This window comes from Dipodomys merriami, unplaced genomic scaffold (genome assembly GCF_024711535.1).
Source record: "Dipodomys merriami isolate MVZ:Mamm:240054 unplaced genomic scaffold, mDipMer1.0.p SCAF_31, whole genome shotgun sequence".
Lineage (NCBI taxonomy): Eukaryota > Metazoa > Chordata > Mammalia > Rodentia > Heteromyidae > Dipodomys > Dipodomys merriami.
The window spans coordinates 9,520,505-9,543,289 of NW_027204604.1; the positions used below are offsets into that span (position 1 = coordinate 9,520,505).

Sequence of the window (22,785 nt, forward strand, 5' to 3'; positions counted from 1 at the left end):
GAATCAAAAAGGCCTGGCTAACCACCGTTAGTGTAGCCCAAAAGGAAAATACCCAATGATTTTTTTTTTTCAGATTTGTCAAAAGCTACCCAGATACTGGGAACAATTAGATAGGGGAAGGAAGTAAAGGACCGGCTTTATCATTGGCCATGTTAGATACGGTAACACTAGATGCCATTGCAGACACACCCTTGAAATCACAATGGTGTAACCTCAACCATGTATTTCTCACTTGCAGAAAAGAGTGCCTGTGGAGAGAGCCTCAGCAAAGTAGGGCAGGGAAAGCTGTGCCTTGAAGTCAGCATGCTGATGGCCGCTCTGTGTTCCAGACACCCCTCAAAACAGAAGGGACCCCACAAATCCAAAATGTGTAAGTGTCAAGACTGGCAATGCCAGAGAGGCCCCAAGAGTGAATAAAAAGGCATTTTATTCTCTCTAGGAAGAGCAGGGCAGGCTTCTGGCAGGTCCAAAAATGGCTTAAGGGCAGGGAGCAATGGCAGACTTGGGGTATAAGACAGCAACAGAATGGGCAGGGTGAAGGATCCCCCACTACAGGCTGGAACTTTGGTGGTTTAAACTTCCTGTAGAGCCAAAGCAGGGAACGTTCAGACTTTCTTATCTACCTCATGGGGCAGATGGGTAAGAGGTAGGGTGGGCTGGAGAGCTCTCAGTAAACAAGAACAGAATCAGAGTCCATAATTCTGTGCCAGCGTCAATGCCCTAGATGTCAACATGAAGATGAGAAAAGAGGAGCAGTAGAGGAGCACATAGAAGATTCCAACAGGTCAGATCTGGAAATGGTGGGCGTATCCCTTCCCCTTCTGCCCATGTTCTATTGGCTGGAACTAAGTCATCCAGATGCAAAGGGGCTGGGAATTGTAACAACTAGATAAGGGGAGAAGATTCTTTATGCTAATGTTCCTTAGCTTCTTCTGCCACTAGGAGCACATGCAGCAATGGACCCAGGTTTTGAGACCAGAAGCTTGGATAATTGGGAAGCTATCTATAAGCATGCATCAGTGGCTTGTGCCTGTAATCCTAGCTACTCAGGAGGCTGGGACCTGAGGATTGCAGTTTGAGGCCAGCCAGTCAGGCAAATCTGAGAGACTCCTATCTCCAATGAACTTCCAAAAAGCTGGAAGTGGAGGTATGGCTCAAGTAGTAGAGCAACAACCTTGAGCAAAAAAAGCCCAGTGACCGTGTAACATCCTGAGTCTAAGCTCCATTACCCCCACAAGATAGGTAGGTAGGAAGGTAGGTAGGAAGGTGGGAAGGAAGGAAGGAAGGAAGGAAGGAAGGAAGGAAGGAAGGAAGGAAGGAAGGAAGGAGGGAGGGAGGGATGGAGGGAGGGAGGGAGGGAGGGAGGGAAGGAAGGAAGGAAAAACGTCTTTAAATGCTACCACTGTTGTGTCTGGAGGAAGCTAGGTGAATCTCTAACCCCCAGCTCCATCCATCTAATATTTACTGAGTATCTTCTCTACATCAGGTTTCCTGGCAGAGGTCCAAACTGCCCCTGTGTGCCTTGCTGGGTGCATAGCCTGTTGTCAAATGATCTGCCTGCAGCAGCTCTGGTTGTAGCTTGCCAGGAGGAGGGGGGGGGGTGAGGAATGGGTAGGAATGGTTAGTGTGGTTACTGCCACAGGACCCACTGGGGGCAGAAGGAGAGGAAATGGGTTGAACCAGCAGCAGGAGGGATTGGGGTTTGACCCAAGGAAGAAGGAGCTGCCTCGGGGTGACAGGAGGTCAAAGATCCAAAAATTGGCAAGGGCCACCCACATGCCTTCACTGGCATAAAGGTGCCAAAAACATCAGCGTGCCAGCCAGTGCCCTCCAGGAGGTTTTCCTGGCCTCACTCATCTCTGGGGACCCACATTTAGCCCCTGAGCACTCCGGCCTCTACCACACACTGGCACTTACTCATACAGCGCCTCCTAATCTTGTACATCAGCATTCTCTGTGAACAGCTGGATGCTAGGGAGACCCACCAGCCTTCCACACACTTCAGAGCCTGTGACGCTAAGCACTGGAGACATATCAGGGGATGGGGCTGCATTCCAGATACCATAAATAAGCTAGACATAGGACTGTTAGAGGATGATCAGGTCTGTGGGAGAAATTTAAGTAAGGTCATTCTTTGTGTGTACAAATTGTTATTTAAACAAGTATAGTTAAAAATTTTAAAACAAAACCCACCAGAAGCCAGAGTGAGAAATTAGGGGTATGCATTAGTCAACGTTCTGTCCCTACAATAGAAATACCTAAGATACACAGCCTAACAAGGAGAGATTTATCTTGACATCCAGCTGCAGAGCCTATCATTGGCGAGTTGGACCCGGCACTTTGGGCTGGTAGTAAAGCTGAATAGCACAGTGGGAATGCAAGGGAGAGAAAAGCTACTCACTCATGGCAGCTAGGAAGTGAAAGAGAGCCAGGAGGGGCTGGGGTCCTCAAAAAAAAAAACCCTTCAAAGTCTCCTACCACGACCTCCTCCCCCAAAGCACCAAACACCCAGGAACCGCACCTTCAGCACGGAGCCACTGGGCAACATTTCAGATCCAAATTGTGCTAGGAATGGAGGGAAGATTCCAGTTTTAAGTAAGGCACTAAGGGTGGACATCATTGAACATTGTAGTATGTGAACAAATCAAAGAAAATGAGAGGTATGGAGGTCTGAAAGAGGCGTTTTCCTCTTGGGAACTGGAAGGGGGTAAAATGTCTTCATGTCCTGTCATTGGGTCCGTGGGCTCCATAGCCCCCAAACAGTGGCTTGTCTTTTATAAGGACTAGTCTGTCTGAGCATTGGGCACTCCCACGCCCTTTGGCAAGGGGGTCCAAGGAAGGTACAAGCCTCTGTCTGTCAAACCTCTTATGTTACACAGGATGGTTTCCCAGGAACTTAGTGAATCGCAGCTGACAAATCTAGAAAATGGGAATAATGCTACCAACTCTACAGTTGCGGAAGGTCAAAGATCCCAAAGAGGTGTTCACAGGAGTGATCTGAGCCTCTTCACTTGGGTACATTAGCTATGCGATGGGAACTGGGCCAGAGGTTAATGCCAGTCAGCTATTTCATTCTCACAAAGATGCTGTTAATTCACCTTTTACTCACTGGGGCATCACAACTTACAAGCTCTGAGCCAGCAAATGACAGACCCAGAACGTGAGCCCAGATCTGCAGGAACCCAGGGCTCTCCTCCTATACCCACCGCACAATCTCTTGAATCTCTCAAGTCACATTTTCTTTGGTGGGGTGAGCTAGAAGAAACCCCAAACTTCAGAGCTAATCTCACATTTCCTCCAGACCAGCGCTACTATCAGCAGCCTCTCTGCTGGGATGCAACCCAATGATTTCTTCTGTCAACTTCTCATAAGTAACGAGAAAGCTACCCCCACCCCACCAAGCCTGATTAATTTTGGCAACTGTGGGAGGGACAGGAGGGTCATTCTTAGAACTGAGGCTGGGACTGGCGGGCTTTGCATTCAGCACACTCTAGAGACAGGGGCATGGGGTTTTGAGAGAAACCCTGTGACTCACTCACCTCCCGTGATGGGTTTCCCTCGGAGGCCCACTCTTCCCATCATCCTCCCTCAGCACCCCTTCTCTGCCCCCTCCCCCACCCTGGCCAACTCTGCCTGGCTGCTGAAGCTCCTCCAGATCCACCCACGTCCCACATTGTCTCTCAGAAAGCCACCCCTCGGTGAGCCCAAGGCTAAAGAGCCACAAATCCAGTGGAGTATATTATTTGGCTGACCCTTGTAGTGGCTTCCTAAAAAGCCATATGGCTGGGGCTGGGAAGGTGGCTCAGTGATAGAGCACTTGCCTTGCATGCCTGAGGCCCTGGGTTCGATTCCTCAGCACCACATAAGCAAAAAGAAAAAAGCCAGAAGTGGCGCTGTGGCTCAAGTGGTAGAGCGCTAGCCTTGAGCTGAAGAGCTGAGGGACAGTGCCCAGACCCAGAGTTCAGGCCCCATGACCAGACCCAAAAAAAAAAAAAAGCCACATGGCCAAATATCGTTGTTTTCATTCGTGTGTGAAATCCAGACATCATCATCTTCTTTTTCTTCTTCATTTTCATCATCATCATCATCATGACATGATTGCAAAGGAGGACTGTTTGGGGGAGAACCAGTGGAAGGAGGAAAGGAGAGAGTGATGGTGAATAGACTCAAAGCACACAACACACACACACACACACACACACACACACACACACACACACAAATGAAAGTAACATAATGAAACCCACAAAACATTGTTTAAAAAAGAAAAGGGAGGAGGTAAGAAGCTAAGATTCATGTAAATGGGGCGAACTTGTATGACTTGTGTAAACAGAGTGATGAAACGCCTATGTACAACTGATTTGCGCTAATAAAAAATTTTAACCCACACCATATAAAGAATCATTTTCTTGACACAAAGAGGAGTCAGAGCCAACTAAGTACAGCCACAAGAATAACCAGCAGAAAGAGTGGATAACCTATAATCCCAGCATTCAGATCCTGGGGCAAGGGGATTGTGAGTTCAAGACCAGCCTGAATTAACAAAGTGCTCTGTGACAGGTTAGCTACAGAATGGGATTATCTCAAAATTTAAAAAAAAAAAAAAAAGGAAAATGTTTTAGTGGATATTTTGTTTAACCAATAGTAGATAGCCAAATAAGATTGTGGCCATCCATACTATGAAATTCTCTGCAGACGTAAATAGGTGACAGATGAAATAGATAGATAGATGATAGACAGATAGATATAGATAGATAGATAGATAGATAGCGCATTTCTGTGTTCAGTCATGGATACTCACGGAGCTATGGTAACTTAAAAGCAAGCTATATGTTTTTTTAATGGATATTGAAAAGTTCTCAGAGTTGATAGCATAAATACACTAACACAAGTATTTACAATAAGGGGCCAGGTAGGGTGATGCATGTCTGTAATCTCAGGTATTCCAGAGATGGAGACAGGAGAGTTATAGCTTGAGGCCAGCCCAAAGTTAGAGACCCCCGCCTGAAAAACAAACTTTAAATAAATAAATGGACTAGGGGTGTGGTAGTTTTGCCTAGCATGCCCAAGGCTGTGAGTTCAATGCTCAGTATCATAAATACATCAGCTAAGATGGTGTATTTGTTCTCTTACTCCAACTTTTTTAGAATTATAATTCCATTTATACTTTTTATAATCTTCCAATAAATTGCTCAGCCATGTTTGTAAATATCTATGTATGCATAACAGAAACTTTTTGTATTAAAACCAAAATAAAATCAAATTGTTAAAGGAAGTGATGTCTGGGCAGGGAACTGACATAAGAGGTGAAATATTTAACTTGTGGATTTCAGTTTGTGGCTACATAATTGTGTGCCATTTCTGTTTGCCTTGCTAAATTACTTGTATTCGTTTCTCTTCAGGTTCATTTACCCAACCAACAGATATGAAGCACCTATCCTGACTTAGCCATCAGTTTTAGAAGCTGGCGTAAGCAGGTCAGACTGGTTCTCATCTCCTTCTTGCTACCCCTGCAGACCAGTCAGCAAAGGGCCTGCACTTGTCCCCGCCGTGGGTGGAGATTGGGTTCCAGTCTCATTATGAGGATCATTTCCTTAGAATAGGTTTATGATCAGAAAAGGAGACCGCTAAGTGCCAGAAAATCAGATGCCCCTCCTTTCTTTTTGCAAACATGGGCTCTCTCTTACTGCAGACTCTGGCTAATCAAGGTCTCAGTCTCAGATCAAACATCTCTAAAAAGTAAACCTTTGGTAACTTCAGAACAGCAGGTATACAGAGCAGATGGTGAGGGCTAGGAAGACAGGTCATTCTGAAACTGGAGGCCTTGTTGTACCAATGGTCTTGAGCTGTTTGGACCCACAGACGTCCAGCCTGAGCCAGGGCTAAGATCACATTTCACAGGGACTCAGCCACAGTAGTGGTTTTAACTAGGAATTGCACTGGCCACCAGATGGAGGTGCTCATTTGCATATCTTTACAGACATTTTGCATATTCAAGCCCCAGGAAAGAGACTCCCTTAGGATCAGAGAGGTTATGACTAGTTAGTATTTGGTCATGCGGACCTGAGGAACAGAGATAGGAGGGGGTGGCAAAGGGAAAAAGCCAGTGCCAATATTTCACTTGCAAATCCTAGTGAGAGGGGGATAGGAAACTTTACTGTCCTGAGAGCAAGAAAGTTATGCAAATGAACGCATTTGCATGGCAACCCTGAAAATGACTTGGCAAACACAGGTTCCACTGACAGTCCCTCCACCACCCCCCCAGGCCCCACCTGAAATTCTGCAGTCAGGATGGACAAAACTTCTTGCCCCGAGCCTTTGGGTAGAAGTTCACCTTCAGAGCAAAAGTAATTTTCTCCAGAAGGTTCCAGATGTTGGTGTATTAAAAATCAAAAGGATGACCTGAGAGAGGGAAAGGGCACCCTTGTTCAGTAAGAACTATGTACTCTTCACCTGACTTACGTAGCTGTAACCTCTCCATGTGTCACCTTTATAATAACAATAAAAATGTTATTCTAATCAAAAGGATGGAATGTTCAGCAATTAATCCACTTTAGTGTCTGCCTTATGGAAGTTCACCAGGGTTTTACACTAACTGTGGTTTGGGGACCTCTGAGGGAAGATGATGAAGAAGGCCCAAGGGACCACTCCTCCTGCTCTTCCACGAAAGCCCCAAGTTCCTGTTTAAAAAAAAAAAAACCCTTTTCCATAATGGTTCATTTACTAAAAATAAATAAATAATAATGATCTCAGTTTAAGGTAACACACTCAAAAAGCTTTAAAAAAAATAACAAATTATGAACTGAAAAATAAATGGGGAAGTCCCTGACAGATCATGTTCCCAAAATTTGGTTTTGGAGAGCAAACGTTGTGAATGAAGGTTGAAAGGGCTGGAGAAAGAAAATGGTCAGAAAACACCAAGGGCGTCCCACTGAAAGGGGAAACACAGATTCTCATGGAGACTGAAAGCCAAGCTAAAGAACCAGGAAGAGCCCTTAGAGGCTGCAGTGACACCTAGACATGGATGACACAGTCCTTCTAAGGGGGAACAAGGCACTTGCTATTCAAAACAGGCATTATTATTTTTTTTTTTTTTGGTCAGTCCTGGGGCTTGAACTCTGGGCTTGGGCACTGTCCCTGTGCTCTTTAGCTCAAGGCAAGCGCTCTACCAGTTGAGCCACAGCGCCACTTCGGTTTTCTAGTGGTTTATTGGAGATAAGAGTCTCACGGACTTTCCTGCCCGGGCTGGCTTTGAACCGCAATCCTCAGATCTCAGCCTCCTGAGTAGCTAGGATTACAGGTGTGAGCCACCGGCGCCTGGTTGGCACACAGGCATTTTGCATCACCCCAACAGCCCCTCCAGGAGAAACCCTGGTCTCCCCCAAGCCAACCCTAAGCATAGGCAGGACCTGCTATGGCACGGGACGGCCCTGGTGTGCAATGCTGGGTGACCTCTCCCTAGGGTCCTGGGTGCACTTAAAGGGAAGGTGGTTACAATGGAGGAAAGGCCACTGGAACTGAAGCCTGAGGCTCCTTCTAAAGGAACTCTTCCTTCCAGGAGCTGGTGGGTCTCACTTGTGATCAGAGCTAATCCAGAGGCTGACAGCTGAGGATCAATTCAAAGCCAGCCCCAGTAGATAAATCCAAGAAACTCTTACCGCCAAAGAACCCACAAAAAGCCACAAGTGGAACAGCGTCTCAAGTGGTAGCCTTGAGTGAAAAAGCTAAATGTGAAAGTGAGACCCTCAGTTCAAACTCCAATACTAGCGCGCGCGCGCGCGCACACACACACACACACACACACACACACACACACACACACACACACACACACACACACACACACACACACACACAGAGAATACAAATGAGTAAATAATAAACAAGCTATTTTCACACTCAGCCAGCTGAGGTGGCTGGGACCTTTAAGAACATACTTCAAGTAACAGATTGTATTTCCCACCTGGGAATGCCCAGAGAAGTTGTTTACATTCGCTCAGTGGAACCAACATTTTATTTTTTGTTTTTATGTTTGTTTTTTTGGGGGGTCCGGTTGTGGGGCCTGAACTCTGGGTCTGGGCGCTGTCCCTCAGCTCTTCAGCTCAAGGCTAGCACTCTACCACTTGAGCCACAGCGCCACTTCCAGCTTTTTTCTTTTTGCTTATGTGGTGCTGAGGAATCGAACCCAGGGCCTCATGCATGCAAGGCAAGCGCTCTACCACTAAGCCACCTTCCCAGCCCGAAACCAACATTTTGCCCAGCCTCACCACCCCCTTCCTCCCTGAGTAACTGATCTTCTTTACAAGTCAAGCAAGGTCTACCAACCCAATCTACCCAGCTTACATACCTACGTATCATTCACAGCCCTCGACATTTCCTGTCTCCAACCCAGGCAAAGGAAAACCCCAAATTTACTGTTATTGTTTACCAACTCAACTGCCTCACCATCACAAGGTGTGGATAGAACTTAGCCGGGCCCTCCGCCTGAGCCAGCTTAGACCACAGACCTGCGGGGCAGGGCGACCTTCTGGTGGGCAGGGTTCTACTGGTGACAAAAAAAAAAAAAGAAGAAGACAACTCTTTTGGGGACCTAGCATTTTAGGACTCTATTGTCTCGCTGCAATGTTTGCAGCAGCTTGCATAGCTTAGAAAACACCACACCTTCACAGAAAGAAACTCCTCAGTGGTGCAGAACCTAGTTCCTGCCACTTCTGGCACCTCCTGTGCATATTTTGAAGGAGGTCTGAGCCTGGTGCAAGTGGCTCATGCCTATGATCCTAGCTACTCAGGTGGGAGAGAGCTGAGGAGCACGGTGTGAAGCCAGCCTCAACAGTTAAGTCTGTGGGAGTCTTATCTCCAATTGACCACCAAAAAGCTGAAGTGGAGCGGTAATTCCAGTGGCGTGGTGGAGCACTAGCCTTGAGTGAAAAAGCCAAGTGAGGGTCTAAGGCCCAAATTTGCTACTAATTATATCACAGCAACAACAGGAACCTGATACTGCCTCTGAACTCAGATGGCTGAGCTTCCACAACCTCCTTCTCCCTTCTTGGCTGCTGCCCTTGCCCTCCCCCACCGCCTTTCTCTTATGGATTTCTTTGGAAGCAGGAGCTCCTCCTCACTCTGGGCGGCGCTCTTCAGTGTGATGGGAAAGTCTCTGGGAGTCACAGGCTCAGTGGGGACCCCAGCTGGCTTTGGTAGCGAAGGGGACAGGCAAGTCTCTCTTCCAGCCCAGTACTTCTCCCCATCAGTCAATAAACCCATACAGCAGAGATACTAACCATCTCCGCTATGCCTCTCTCCCTGCCAGCTGAGGATGGCCCAGGTGAAATGATCCAGGGATGTAACATTCACGTGACTGGGAGGAGCAGCCATGTGAACGGCAAATCAGATTCGACTCTAGACTGGACCAAGGCAAGCCAGTTCATCTACGGTCTTAGGAGGAAACTGACTCACTGGAAGCCTGAGGTCTCTTCCAGCTCAGGGCACCTTGGTTACTTGGCTGATCCCTACCACCCCCTGCTGGAATTCTCAGGTATTACTGCCTGCGCGCTCCCTTCCTCAGCCCTGACCCCTCCCCAGGCCAAGTGAATAGCCACCAGATAGTGGCCATGCAGGTACAAGATTCTTGGACTGAGAGGCAGCTTGGTTCATGAAGCCATATTGTCAAAAGGGAAAGGGCTCCTCAGGCCTCACGGCCTACCACCCTTCCCAGCTCTGAAGAAGAGCAGCACTCACAATCCCCACACTACATCCTCCCCTTGGCCCACAGTGGGGTGATGCTGCTTTGAGTACCATCTGGGGAGGTCATCTTTTCCCCTCCCAAATTCTGCATTCAGTATACAAAACTTTCTATGGGTAGGCAAAGCAGAGGTGAGGGGTGAAGAGCCTGAGCCCCAGGAATGAAGAGAAAGAAACGTTCAACTATTAAATCTGTTTAGTAAAGACAATTTTGCTCATACAAAACAACAGTTTACAACAGTCTGAGTGCTGGACACACCATCACACAGATGAGGGAGGGGCTGCCCTGCCCCCAGGCTAGAGGAACCCGGGAGCCCCTCCACCACCAACCCCTGAGGGAGCCACCCCTCCTCCAAAGGGAAGGGAAGGGAGGACCATGGCATGAAGGACTCGCCCTACCTGCTCCTCTTCAATACTGGGAGCTCCTCCCCCTTCACAGGCTGAGTTGTTGTGAGGGGTGAGGGGAGGGAAGGTGGCTAGTGGATAGGGGGCAGAGTCGGGACATCTTTGGTGCGAAGACTTCCCCTACCCACGAGGCCACACAGTGGAAGTTTAAAGGAGGACCACAGCACCGGTCCTGCTGTTGTCCACAAGGGGAGGCTGGCTGATGCCCAGAGACCAGGAGAGATGCATGAGACCCGAAGGCTTCGCGGTACGACCTGCCCAGGCTCGCCCATGTGAGCTGAGAGGCGGCCCACTGAGCAATGGCTAGAAACTGAACCAAAAAAACAAAACAAAAAAAAAAATCAACAGGAACAAGTTAATAATGGCAGGAAGGGGAAGAAGAGGGGCCATTCATAGAGGTGCCCCCCTCAGGAATCTAGGACTGATGCTTCCAGGGAGAGGGGGTCCTGAGAGGGAAGGGGGGGGATCCAGTATTGTTGATGGCTGTGCTGGTGCCCAGCCGCCTGCTGCCCCTTCCCCAGTGAGCACACAAGCCGCGGCCACCTGGCTCCTCGTCAGGCTTCCCAGGCACTTCGGCAGCTCGGAAAGGCAGGGGCGGGGGCGGGGCACCCTCACGTGCACAGCCCCAGTGCAGATCTGAACACGCACACATGCACACACGCTCGCACTCACTCCTATCAGCTCGGCACACGGGTGAGGACCCCAGCAGAGGAGGTGGCTGGACCCCCCGCACCTGATCCAAGGAGGGCTCCGGCCTATACCAGGAACACAGGGGGAGGCAGATGGGACAACGTGGGACACTCCCTGTAATGTCTTCCCACAATACCCTTGGACAATCTCCAAACCTTGGCAGTACCCACTGGGGGGGGGGGGGGCAGAGGGAGGAAGAGTAGGGGAGAAAAGACAATAAAAGAGATTCCATAAAAATTCTAAGTCAGATGACTGATAAAATTGCAAAACGAGCACAGGTTTGAGAGCACCTTGCCCCTCTTCCACAGCCTCCCAGCCTTCCCCCTCCAGGTGGCCCGAGCCAAAGGCGAAATTCAGCCGCCACCGCGGTTCTGGGCTCCATGCAGCTGAGGAGCAGAGAAAGCAGAGGTGGGCGATCCGTGTCCATTCCTGTAGAGTTATTGCTTGTCCTCCGGCAGAGCGGGAGGCCGGCGGCTCAGTGAGCCAGCGCTGCTGCCTCCAGAGCCCGCGCTTTCTTCCTCCTCTTCAGAAGCAAAGGGTTGGACGCGTCTTCGATCTTTTTGATCTTGATCTGCTCATAGTCAACACGCATCGTGGCCAAGGCACTGGTCATCTCCTCCTGGGTCAGGGCAGTGAGGGATTGTGTCAGAAAGGGGCAATAGAGAAAAAGCCCAACGATGCACCAGAGAGACAGAAAGAGAGAGACAGCGCACAGAAGAGACAAGACACAAGGTAGGGCAGGAGGAGGGCGAAACACCAGAACAGGAGAGAAGAGGACAGGCCGGTCAGTGAGTCCATGCTGCTAACAATCGCTTGCCCCGAGCCCAGAGGTCAAGGCTGCCCTACTGTTCTCCCCAGATGCCCTACAAAAGCCCTAGGCCAGGGGTCAGCAGTTCTGGGTCCAGTCTCAGGCCAGTCACCAACTGTATGATCTAAATAGATTACTGGCCTTCTCTGGACTTCAGTTTTCTCATCTGCAAAATGGGATGTGCGAGATGGCCTAGATGGAGAGATCCTAGTGGAGACCGGGGGGGGGGGGGGGGGGGGTGGGACATCGCCAGCACAGTTCTGAGAGGAAATCACTTCTGCCTACAAGCAGCTCAGGTACTGCTCCTGTCGGAGGCACCCCTGGGGGGGTGGGGAGGCAGACCATGCTGTCCCCAGCTGGTGCCACCAGAGGCTCAGCCTCTGCTGAGCCCCCCACTCCGAGCCCCCCTCACCTTCACGTCTTCCCACCGCTCCTTGTCTTCCTTCAGGACCCGGCTGGTGTGCAGTGGCGTCTGAGGGACCTTTGTAGATTGCTGAGGAGAGAGAAAAGGAGATCAAGTAAAAGCCTGGGGGGGAGGGGGAGTGCTGGCTAAGACCCTGCTGTCCTGAGGGCTAATGTTCTCAGTTCTAGAGCATTCCAGGCTGCCAGACTTACCATGATCCAGGGGTGGTTCATGAACTCTGTGATGGTCATTCTCTGGGTAGGCTCTGTTTTCAGCAGGTTCCGGATCAGCATCTTCACTGTGGGGCGGGGGAAGGACGGGGACAGCTCAGAGGCCACTCCCTGTGTATAGTTGTTAGAGAAACCAGGCCTAAAGCAGTGGGGATCACATGGCGGAGCCGGTTCCCCAGGGAGCTGAGGTCCATTATGACAGCTCCTACCCAGCCTCATGGCCCAGGCCTGACCTCGGCTCCTGACAAAACACACCTGGCAGGCGTAGACCCACAAGTGAGATACCCACAGGCACATCAACATATATGTCAGGCACGCATGCGCGCGCGCGCATACACACACACACACACACACACACACACACACGCACGCACACACTCACACACTCACACACACCAAGGGCTCTTCATCTTGTCCCAAAAGGCCAATTTCATACCTTCTTCTGATACTTCTGACCATTCTGGGTTGGGAAATTCATACTGGCCCATTCGGATGCGAGTCTTCATGCCCGGAGAGATGGCAAGGCCATGGTTGGAATAGAAGGGAGGGTACCCACACAGCCTGTCAGGAGGAGAGGACCAGACAGGACAAGGGTGTCAAAAGTCTCTTCTCCTTGTAAAGGTCACAGAGAAATAGGGGCTCCTTGATAGAGGCACAATAGTCGAAGGACAGTTCAGACCCGCCATGCACTATCCCAAGGGTCTTCACCACGTGCCCATGGGCTAGTTTCTACCCCACCTGGCAGATCCCACTACAGGCTGAGAGAAGGGGGCAGGAGGGGGATTCCCGGGGAATCCCCCACTCAAAAGGGGATTACTGACATTTGCCTCTTCCCCTTGTCCTGGAGAGGGCCTGGCCACCCTGACTCCCTGCCCTGCCCCCCAGCCAGCCCAGCCAGCCCGCCCCCTGCCCCGCACACTCACAGGATGTACATGATGACACCCAAGGACCACATGTCACATGACTTGTCATACTTCTCTGGGCCCAGCACTTCTGGAGCTGCAAACCAAAGACCAACATTGTGGCCCTCAGAACACTGACACCTACCCAGGGTCTCTGTAGATGAGATTCCCCCAACACCTGGACCATCACGAAGGGAAGAACACTGCACGGGGGGGCGGGGAGCAGAAAACTCCCCCCCCCAGGGGGCACCCTGCAGCTTCCTGAACTACTGGAGACTTGCAAATCCGTGCTGTCCATTTAACTTCATAAGCATGCTGTGGGAGTTTGTTTTAGAATAGTCAGCAGGGACTCCAGAGCCACATCTGGGTCCCAGATGCCAATGACGACCTCACAGAAATGATGGCACATCCCAAACAGTGCGTGGGCATATAAAACCCTGCCCATAATCGCAGGCGGAGGATTTCTACAATTCCTCGGTCCTAGTTGAATTCCACAGCCTTGCTTCTGATGGGATCTCATCAGAACCAACGCCAGCAAGGGCCATGAGGACTGGGCTGCGCAAGGACCTGTGGCCCCTGAGGCCAGTAAAGGAGCTAGTGAGATGCATTGTGGGATGGACAAGAAGCCCGGGCCTCCTCTGGACTCACCCACATAGTACGGCGTATAACAAGGAGTGGTCAAGGAGTTGTGGCTCGTGGTCTCCTTGGCAAAACCAAAGTCAGTGAGTTTCAGAATGGCATTGGGCCTTTTGGAGGTGTATAAGAGATTCTCAGGCTATAGAAAGAGACAGAGAGATGCTTACCAACCTTGTCGGACCTGGGGGAGGCTGTCAGACCCCAAAAAGATAAAAGACTGTCACTAATCCCGGCCCCCTGCACAGCACTCCATGTGAACAGAGGCTGGCCCTGGAGATGACAGGCGAACACGGGAACCCCCATGAACGTTCATCACCGGGACAGAAACTAGATACGGATGAGAACCACAGGGCAGGGCCCTCACAGGGCTGCCCCATCTGCCCAGGCAGCCGGAAGTCAGTATGTGGAGAGCTCCCCGAGTACCGTGGGCTCAGCAAGGGTGGCAATGGCCTCACCAGTCTGTTCTAAACGAACCTGGCCCACATGCAGCATTCCCACTGATGCAAGTGAAGCTCCGCCTCTGCAGGCCCCTTTCAGCCCCCATAGCATCCTCCCGGTCCCTTCTGGTCCTAGGCCGCAGCCCTCCCACACAGCCTACAAAGCACTCGAACAAGGTACCTTGACGTCTCGATGAGCAATGTTGATCGAGTGCAAATACTGGATGGCCTCGCCAATGCTCTTCATGATTTCTGACGCTTCTACGGAGAGGGGAAAGGATGACAGAGACGTGTCCGTGGGCTTGAAAGCCCCATACACTAGCAGCCAGCTCACCACCACCCACCATCCTGCACCCCAGAAAGAACGAAGAGGACGTCCACTCTGCTGGAGGAGAGGCTGCGGGAGGCACGGCCTGGCCTCCACCAGGCCCTGCACACTCCCGCTGCCTGTCCCCACAGCAGAACCCTTCTTACCTCTTTCTGTGAACGCTTGGTCTCCCCGGTCCTGGATTCGGCTGAAGAGTTCCCCACCATCCAGACTGCAGGAAAGCCACAGTGCATGAGAGCTAGGAACCCAGAGCCCCTCCTCCCCCCACCCGTGCACCATGGTCCCCGGCAGAAGGCAAGCATTCACATTCCAAGCGTCAAAGCAATGGGCTGTCCTCAGAGGGAGAGATGTCCCAGCAAGCAAGGCCCGGGGACAGGCGGGGCAGGAGTCTAATGTAAGCCCACAGCCCTCCTTCTGATGGAGTCCCATCAGGACCTCAAGACTCATGGCTGTACAGGTCTCCACCTGGCTGCTTACCACTCCATGACGATCAGCAGGCACTTCCTTCCCGCATACAGATTCTCATAAACGTCCACAATACGCACGATGTGTGGGCACTGGGAGGCCCGCCAGTGCAGCTCCACCTCCCTGCGAGCCTTGGGACAGTCCTGGAGCATCTGCAAGGCCAGTGTCTCCTGAGTGACCCAGGCTGAACAGGATGACCTCTCCCTTCCCATGGGTCCACTCCAAGCCCAGGCCCACATGCCACGCCCACATCTCTCAGCCTCTCCAGCTTCCTCTCTGGCTCCCCCTTCTGGAAGCCAGGAGGACTGCGCAACATGGAACCTCAACTGACCGGTGAGGCCTTGAGAGGCAGGCTGAGACCAGCCCTGGGGTCATTCTGGACAATGGAGCCTACAACAGGTAAGTGTACTAAAAAAGCAGGTGGCGGTCAGGGTCAGGTGTCAGGAAGAGTGGTGACAGGGTGTGCAGAGAAAGAAGAACCACAACGGTCATGGAAAGGGGCCTAGAGAGGGAGATTCCAGACAGCAGGAAAAGGTGTCTCCAAGGTCACCACACACCAGATCCAGAGCCAGTGTTCTTTCTCCCTGTAGTTTACTTCACCCAACCAACAGATGGCCTCTAGAGGCCTGAATTCCAGTTCTTACCAGTTTTACAATCTTGAGCAAGATATGGAACTAGCTGAGCCTTGTTCCAGTCCCCTCTTGTTTTCTGGACCAAGCATCCAGGAATGAAAAGCGATGCTGGGATCTCACCTGTCCCAGAGGCTAAGCCCTGACTGCGCGCCAGTCTCACTGGTTCCATCCTTTGCTGCTGACTGACTGGTCTGGCTGCGTGCCTAACACTCAACAGGCCCAGGAGAACTTTGTAGGGACCGAGAGGATCCAACCAAAAAAAAAAAAAAAAGTGTGGGAATCTACGTCATCTTTGCTGTATCTAGTACTTGGGACCACGCCAGTCACTTTGGTATCATAAGGAGGCAGGCTTATGAGGACAGTGTGCGACAGACAGCAGAGACCTGGATCCTGGTTACATGGCCAAGTAGCCCTCATGACTTCTTCTTGGTATGACCAAAAACATTTCTGGCTGTTTAAACTGCCCAGCTTTTAAGAAAGTTGAAGCCCCCCACAGGTGTCCAGAAAGAATCACTAATAGCTGTTGTCTCCTATGGAGTGTGCTGGGCCCAAAAGTTTGCAGGTGAGATTCCCTGTGGGCTCACACTGCCGCCGTGTGGCCATGTAAGGTAAACTGCATATGGACATAGTTCGGCCACTTTTCTACTTCATGAGTTTGGCTGGACCAGGAGAAAAAAAGTTTAGTATACAAGACACAGGGTACCAAAATCAAAAACAGTTACAGCAGGCATAAACCAAAGGAAGAAAAAAAACGAAATAAAAAAGAATTAACTTCACACAGTACATTTTTAAAAAAAGCCTTCTATTTCCATATCTTGGAGTTCATATTCATTAGTTTCAATTTATGGCACTTTTTAAATTTCGGTACATGTCTTGTATATACATTTATCTGACTGGGGGAAGGGAAGGGGAATAACAAAACGGTGCGACAAAGGACAAAGGGAGAACCAATGCAACAGCGATACTCACGTGACACTAGGTTGGAAATGAACTTTACAGCTTGGGGGGAAGGGAGTCGGGGGAGGGAAAGTAGGAAAAAACAAGGGAGGAGGTTAACATTGTTCGACAAGAAATGTACTCATTACCTTACTTATGTAACTAACCCCTCTGTACATCACCTTTGCAATAAAATAAAATTGAATTTTAAAAAGCTTAGTATACTTTCGCACACTCTTAAGAGAAATACTGAGAGGCACTGGCCAATTTCAGGTACCTAAAACTGAATTCAACAAGCATAGACTACCATGGGCCATGCATTGTGCTCAATTTCAAAAGTACACAGAGTTCCAATCTGAAAGTTCAGGCTAGTGGGAAGGGGAAGTGGAGATACAAGAGGTAAATACTGAAAATGCTTGCTAACCAAATCTCTTTTCTAGTTCTCCATCATGCTACACAGGACAGAAGGGAAAAAGAAGAAATGGTAGAGGGATTCACGACAGACAGCAAGAGAGCCAAGGTATTGAAGCAATTCCCAGGCCAGGCCCTTGGCGTCTTCCAGAGCCAGGACTGATAAAAACCTTTAGTGTTTGTCACCCTCTGAACAGGCCAATGGGGTCAAGACAGAAGTTCTGAGACTCTGGCAACTTTGGTCTGGGGTCCAGAACTTTGGTTTGAGATCCATCTGGGGATCATATATGACCCCAGCACTGGTACCCATGTCCAGGACTCATATGGAGGGATGGGCCAGCAGGTTTCACACCGTAGACCAGACATAGAAGACAGGCTGCACCAGAGCCAAACACATCAGGCAGAGTTCCAGCAAAGGTATGGCAGATCACCTTTCCTGGCAAAGAAATTCTCTTGTCTATCCAAAAGGACAATAAAATGTTTTCTGTGTCTGGCATGGTGGTATACTACCACCATCCTGGGTTATGTGCTACAAAGGTGTTACATTCAAAGGGTTCAGGGGCCTAAGTTTCCAGAACAGCCAAGCAGGAAGGACCTCTGTCGCCCCCTACAGGCACTGGAGAATGAAAGCTTGAGAACAATCCAATTTACTGCAACAGGCAAGGTATGGCTGGAGAATACAAGCAGGGGAGATGAGGGCTTGGGTGCACATAGCCTTGCAGAGGTCATTAACTGCCCGAGCCTGTCCACCTGCCTCGACTTTTGCTCACAGAGCCCTTGGAAGCATCTAATGAAGCAAACCCTTCTAAGTGCCTTGTGATCAGAAAGGCTTGTATCACTGAAAACCCAGAGCACTGCCCTGGAGTGGGGTAAGCTGGAGAGTAGGCTCGGTTCCATCTGTATCCGATTCACTAACACTTGCACATCAGTTCTCTGCTCTAACCAACCAGCACCATATTCAGTGAGGACCATCAAGACCCAAGCCCATGTCACACCTGGGCATCCCAAATGCAACTGTTGCTTTGCCTGCCTTTGGCAGGTAACAGTGCAGAGTGCTGGACTAGCCCTGAACCAGAGAATCGCCACCAGAAGGGGGGGGGGGGGGGAGGGAGGAGCAGCTCCAAGGACACTGCCAGGGACCACCAGCAGAGGGAGCTAGAGGCCCAGATGCCACCAGAAGCCAGCAGAGTCTTATGGGCAAGGCCAAGGACCACAAGTGGAAGGGATAGGGACTAGAAGGAGGGACCTTCCCACTGAAGAGCCTTAGGCCTTTTAGTCAATGAGTGGGGGGGGGGGGGGGAGGAGATTGACTTTGTGACACTCATGCTAAGCTTGGAACAGTCACTTGGCCTCAGCCCAAAATCCTCTTGCACTGCGGAAGAGTTAGCGTTAAGTGCTGTGTGTGCTAGCCCGCAATGCTAGGCTAGCCAAGGCTGCCTACAGGGCTAACAGCCTCACAGGCCCCACTAGGGGAAGACCCTCTAAGAGGAAGAGAGGAAGGCAGCAAGGGAGACCCAGGAGCCACCCAAATGTTGTTCCAGGAAGCAGTCTGGGGCCCTGGATTCAGGTTCTACCTGGTCTCCTCTACCCCTCCATGGGACCTTCTATCACAGGATACAGGCGAGGGGCGGGAGTGGGGTGAGGGGGAAGATGACATTTTAAACCAAGCTGAAAGCCAGGAAAAAGGAAAGAAAAGGGATCCCAGGACTGCCAGCAAGGCAGATATGAGAAAGGCCTGGGAACGTCACTCCTCACTAGCTATATAAACTAGGGAGACTTTGACTGCTCTGTGCCTGTCTCTTCCTCCGTTAAAGGACATAATAACCTAGCTTACCCTTTCTAGTGCTGCGCATGTACCTCATGGAACAGAGCACGGATGGGGTGCTGCAAGTGTGTCTGCTGTCCCTTTTCCGCTCCTGCTCTCCATGTGTTAGTCCCACGGGGGTGTGCAGCTGGGACCCACCATCCCCATTCCACACAGGAGTTAATTCTTAGCTCAAGCACTAGGCAGTGCGGGAGGGGGGGGGTCCCCCACAACCCAGGGCAGGCATGACAGCCCTGGGCTCTCCTTCCCCAAACCACCTAAAGACAGCTGGAGGTGGGGGTGCATGTGTAACAGGAGAAGGCAGGCCAGCCCTTCTGGGACCAGCTCTGATCTGGTCCCAAGGATGACAGAAGAGTCCAGTCCAGGCACCCAGTGCATTGTGGGTGTGTGGTGCGGTGTAAAGTGAGGCCTCTGCCTTCCTCAGGGCCAGGGGAAAGCCCTTGTGTCATGCCAATCCCAGCATGTCTTCAGGCCAGGGCCATCTGCCTTTCTCCCTGGACCACAGAAGCTTCTTGTGTACCCCGTGGGGGATGGTGGCCTTGGGCACAACTCAGGGTGAGAGGAATGGAGGAGGCAGCCTTGGAGAGCAGCCACGGTGGGGGAGTCTCCACCTCTAGAGCACAGTGTGTAGGTGGGCAGCAGGCCCGGTTTGGGGGGGGGGGGGACTCCCAGTGAAATGGCTACTTCCAGTGGGCTTCTCACCCACCCTGGGAGGGAATGTTCTATTTTACAGAAGAGATAATTCAGTATTGGCAGATTAGTTCAAGGCCTTCCAGCCAATTGTGACAGGGCTAGACTTTAAACCCTGCTCTCTTGCTGTCCCTAAAGCTCCCTTTCCCCCCAACCCCATGGAAGACAGAGAGCACAAGGGCTGCCCTGGACAGCAACAGAGGGAATCAGAGCCGGCAGACTTTGGTGCAAAGTCCCTGAGGCTGAAATTCCACCCTGAAGTACTAGTGGGTGCAGCTGAGGGCAACTTACTTGCTCCAGAGAGGGCTAAAGGAGCTTGATGTCTACCAGTTACCTGTTCCACCTACACCTACCAAAACTAGGAGGAATATTTAATGAGGACTGGAGTCCTAATCAAACTCTCCTATTCTATAATGAATTTAGCTTAAGTCTCTAGAAAGGATCTGATAGCAAATGAAAAAAGCACATTATAAAACCTGGAGTGCAGTACAATACCATCTCTGTATCTGTATTCATTTGTATCCACACGCAGCTAAACCTATGCACACAGACACGTATTTGTCTATACATGTAAACACAGAAAGGCCAATAATACTCAGTAAATTGTTCATAGCAATTATCTCTGAAAAATAAAATGTCAGCTGATGCCAATTTCCTTTGCTGTGCATCTTTATTGCCAAGGTAGTTTACAATTCACATCTGTTCCTTTCAAGCTCAGCTCTGTAAACTTTAATTGACTGTAAGCTGTACACACCTCAGCCTTACCACGGAAGACTAGCACCTCCTCTAGGCAGCCCAACTCCCTTCCCCCGAGGTCTACAGGTTAGGATCTAACTTTTGCAAGTGTCAAGCAAGAACCTGTTCCTTCCTCCTCCAGCTCTATGGGCTCTGACCTAGCCTGAGATACAGACACAGCCTTCAGGAGAATGCAACACCGTGTTATCAGGTTCAAAAATGTATACCCCGCCCACACACAGAGAATCCCACATGGGACAAATCAACGCTAAAAGAAGAGAGGCTGAAAGATAGTCTGCTGTTTCCAGCAGTCCCTCTAGAACCCTCATCCCTAGATCCAAGGGCTGAGAGGGACCTGGGAAAGAAGCACACAGCACTGGATCTCATCAGCACAGAACCACCTCCCTCATCAGAACCTGGAGTGCCCAGCAATGCCCTCACTGGCCCAGAGACCACGACAGATACGGGCTGGAACAACCCTTCCACATAGGGCTTACACGGCAGTATAGGAGGCATATAAGAAACTACTTCCAACCAAGTCTTGTTTTAATTACTCATTGTGATCTGGGCCACTATAAAACAGCCATGGTGGTGAGAATCTCAGTCCCCCAACTGCCAACAGCTGCCTATGTGCTGGGGAGACATGTCCCCTTTCCCTATCCATCCACACAGCTCCCAACACCACAGATGATAAGCAGATATGTCTTAATTCCATTGATCTTCCTCTCTGTACACTGTGGGGAGGATAAACGGACCTACACCCCCACCTCCCCAATCTTCCAGAATCTCTGCAAAGCTCAGGAAGGGTGACAGGATGCTTCCCTGTGAGCTGGGCACAGTGGCTCATGCCTGAAATGCTAGCTACTCAGGAGGCTGAGACCTGAGGGTTCCGGTTCAAAGCCAGCCCAGGCAGACAAAGCTGTGAGATTCTAATCTCCATCTAATCATTTAAAAAAAGCCAAAAGTAAAACTATGGCTCAAATGGTAGAGCATTAGGAGAATGGGAGGCCCTGAGTGAAAGGTCCAGTACTTGTACACACACACACACACACACACACACACACACACACACACACACACACACACACACACACACACACACACACACACACAGAGCACACAGCACACAGCACACAGCACAGATGGCCAAATGAAAGATGATGGCTACACAACTCATTATTAATGGAGAAATATTAATAAAATTTTTTAAAAGGATGATCACTGCACCGTACCTGCAAAACTCTTTTTTAGCATTTGATCAAAACTGGACTTATGAAAAGCCTTCAGGAAGAAAGCGTCTCTCTCAAATACACTCATTTTGTGGCGAGTTTCATATTGAAGGAATTTGATCATACCTATCAAAACTAAATGTTCCAACCTTGACTCAGTATCTACCCTGATAGAATCTAGCCTACAAATGACATTCACAAGGCAGTTTAATGGCAAACATAATAAATGATAGGACTGGTAATCATCTAAAAGTCCACCAAGAAGGCATGCATCAGAAAAATGACAGTAGATACACACAGGAGAACCCTGTGCGCCCTATAAAATAACAAAGCATCTAAATCGCCACTATGAAAGAACATGGTGTTATGAAACGGGACAGTAGTTAAGGATCACACTTTGGCTTTATGTTTTATGTCCTAATTTTTTAACGGAATGGTATTTTAATGGAATGAACAAATGTTTAAAGTATATTCAAAGACAAGAAGTTAATATACCAAAAGGCAATTTAGTGGTTTACTATAAATGGTAGGAAGATGGGCCAAGCTTTGCAGCCCTTTTAAGTTGTCAAAACTAAGAAAGAGAAGTATTAAACAGCATGTATAATAACACTTCCTTTTGTGTGACTTTATTGTTTTTGTTGTTTCTGAACACACAGAAGAGGGTAAATGGACTTATGGATGTTTGCATTTCTTCTAGAGGGAGATTTTTCTAGTGACTCACACCTGTAATCCTAGCCATTCAGGAGGCTGAGATCTGAGAAATGCCATTAAAAGCCAGCCCTGGTAAGAAAGTCTGTGAGACTCCTACCTCCAATAAACTTCCATACATTTGGAAGTGAAAATGTGGTTTAAGAGTAGAGCGCTAGCCTTGAGTAAAAAGGCTAAGGGACAGGGCCCAGGTCCTGAGTTCAAGCCCAGTACCAGCACAAAAGGGAAGGTGTGCCAGGTACACTTTATAGAGAAAAATATTGCCACACTTAAGCCTTCAAACAGCCCTATGGAAGTCAGCCAATTGCTGGCTCTCCGTACAGGTGTGGTAACCGAAGCCCAGTAAAGCAACTTGCCCAAGGCCATGTAGCAAGTAAAAGAGAAAGGTAGATTTGGGCTCCAACCTCCAGCCTTTGGATTTGGGGGGCTTCCCTGCCACACATAACAAAGGAGCTTTTAACACGTAAACTCTGAACTGCTATTATTAGTTTACTGTCAACCCGTCTGTCTCCTCCTCCTAAATGACTATCATGTCTCCCATCTACCAGGTCCTGGCGCAGGCAGGACCCGCCTGATC

At 49.9% G+C, this 22,785-nt stretch overlaps 1 protein-coding gene across 1 annotated transcript in view; it reads right to left on the reverse strand.

Annotated features, from left to right (window-relative positions):
• Positions 1-9,916: 9,916 nt before the first annotated feature.
• Positions 9,917-22,785, reverse strand: part of Mapkapk2 (MAPK activated protein kinase 2) — a 44,068-nt gene continuing 31,199 nt past the window's right edge. Inside the window, exons 2-10 of the mRNA XM_070041631.1 lie at positions 15,055-15,194; positions 14,724-14,788; positions 14,431-14,510; positions 13,825-13,951; positions 13,198-13,273; positions 12,711-12,835; positions 12,257-12,342; positions 12,054-12,134; positions 9,917-11,452 (exon numbers count right to left, since the gene is read on the reverse strand). Coding sequence (XP_069897732.1) covers positions 11,309-11,452; positions 12,054-12,134; positions 12,257-12,342; positions 12,711-12,835; positions 13,198-13,273; positions 13,825-13,951; positions 14,431-14,510; positions 14,724-14,788; positions 15,055-15,194 — 924 coding nt within the window. The 3' untranslated portion in view covers positions 9,917-11,308. The remainder of the gene's footprint in view (positions 11,453-12,053; positions 12,135-12,256; positions 12,343-12,710; positions 12,836-13,197; positions 13,274-13,824; positions 13,952-14,430; positions 14,511-14,723; positions 14,789-15,054; positions 15,195-22,785) is intronic.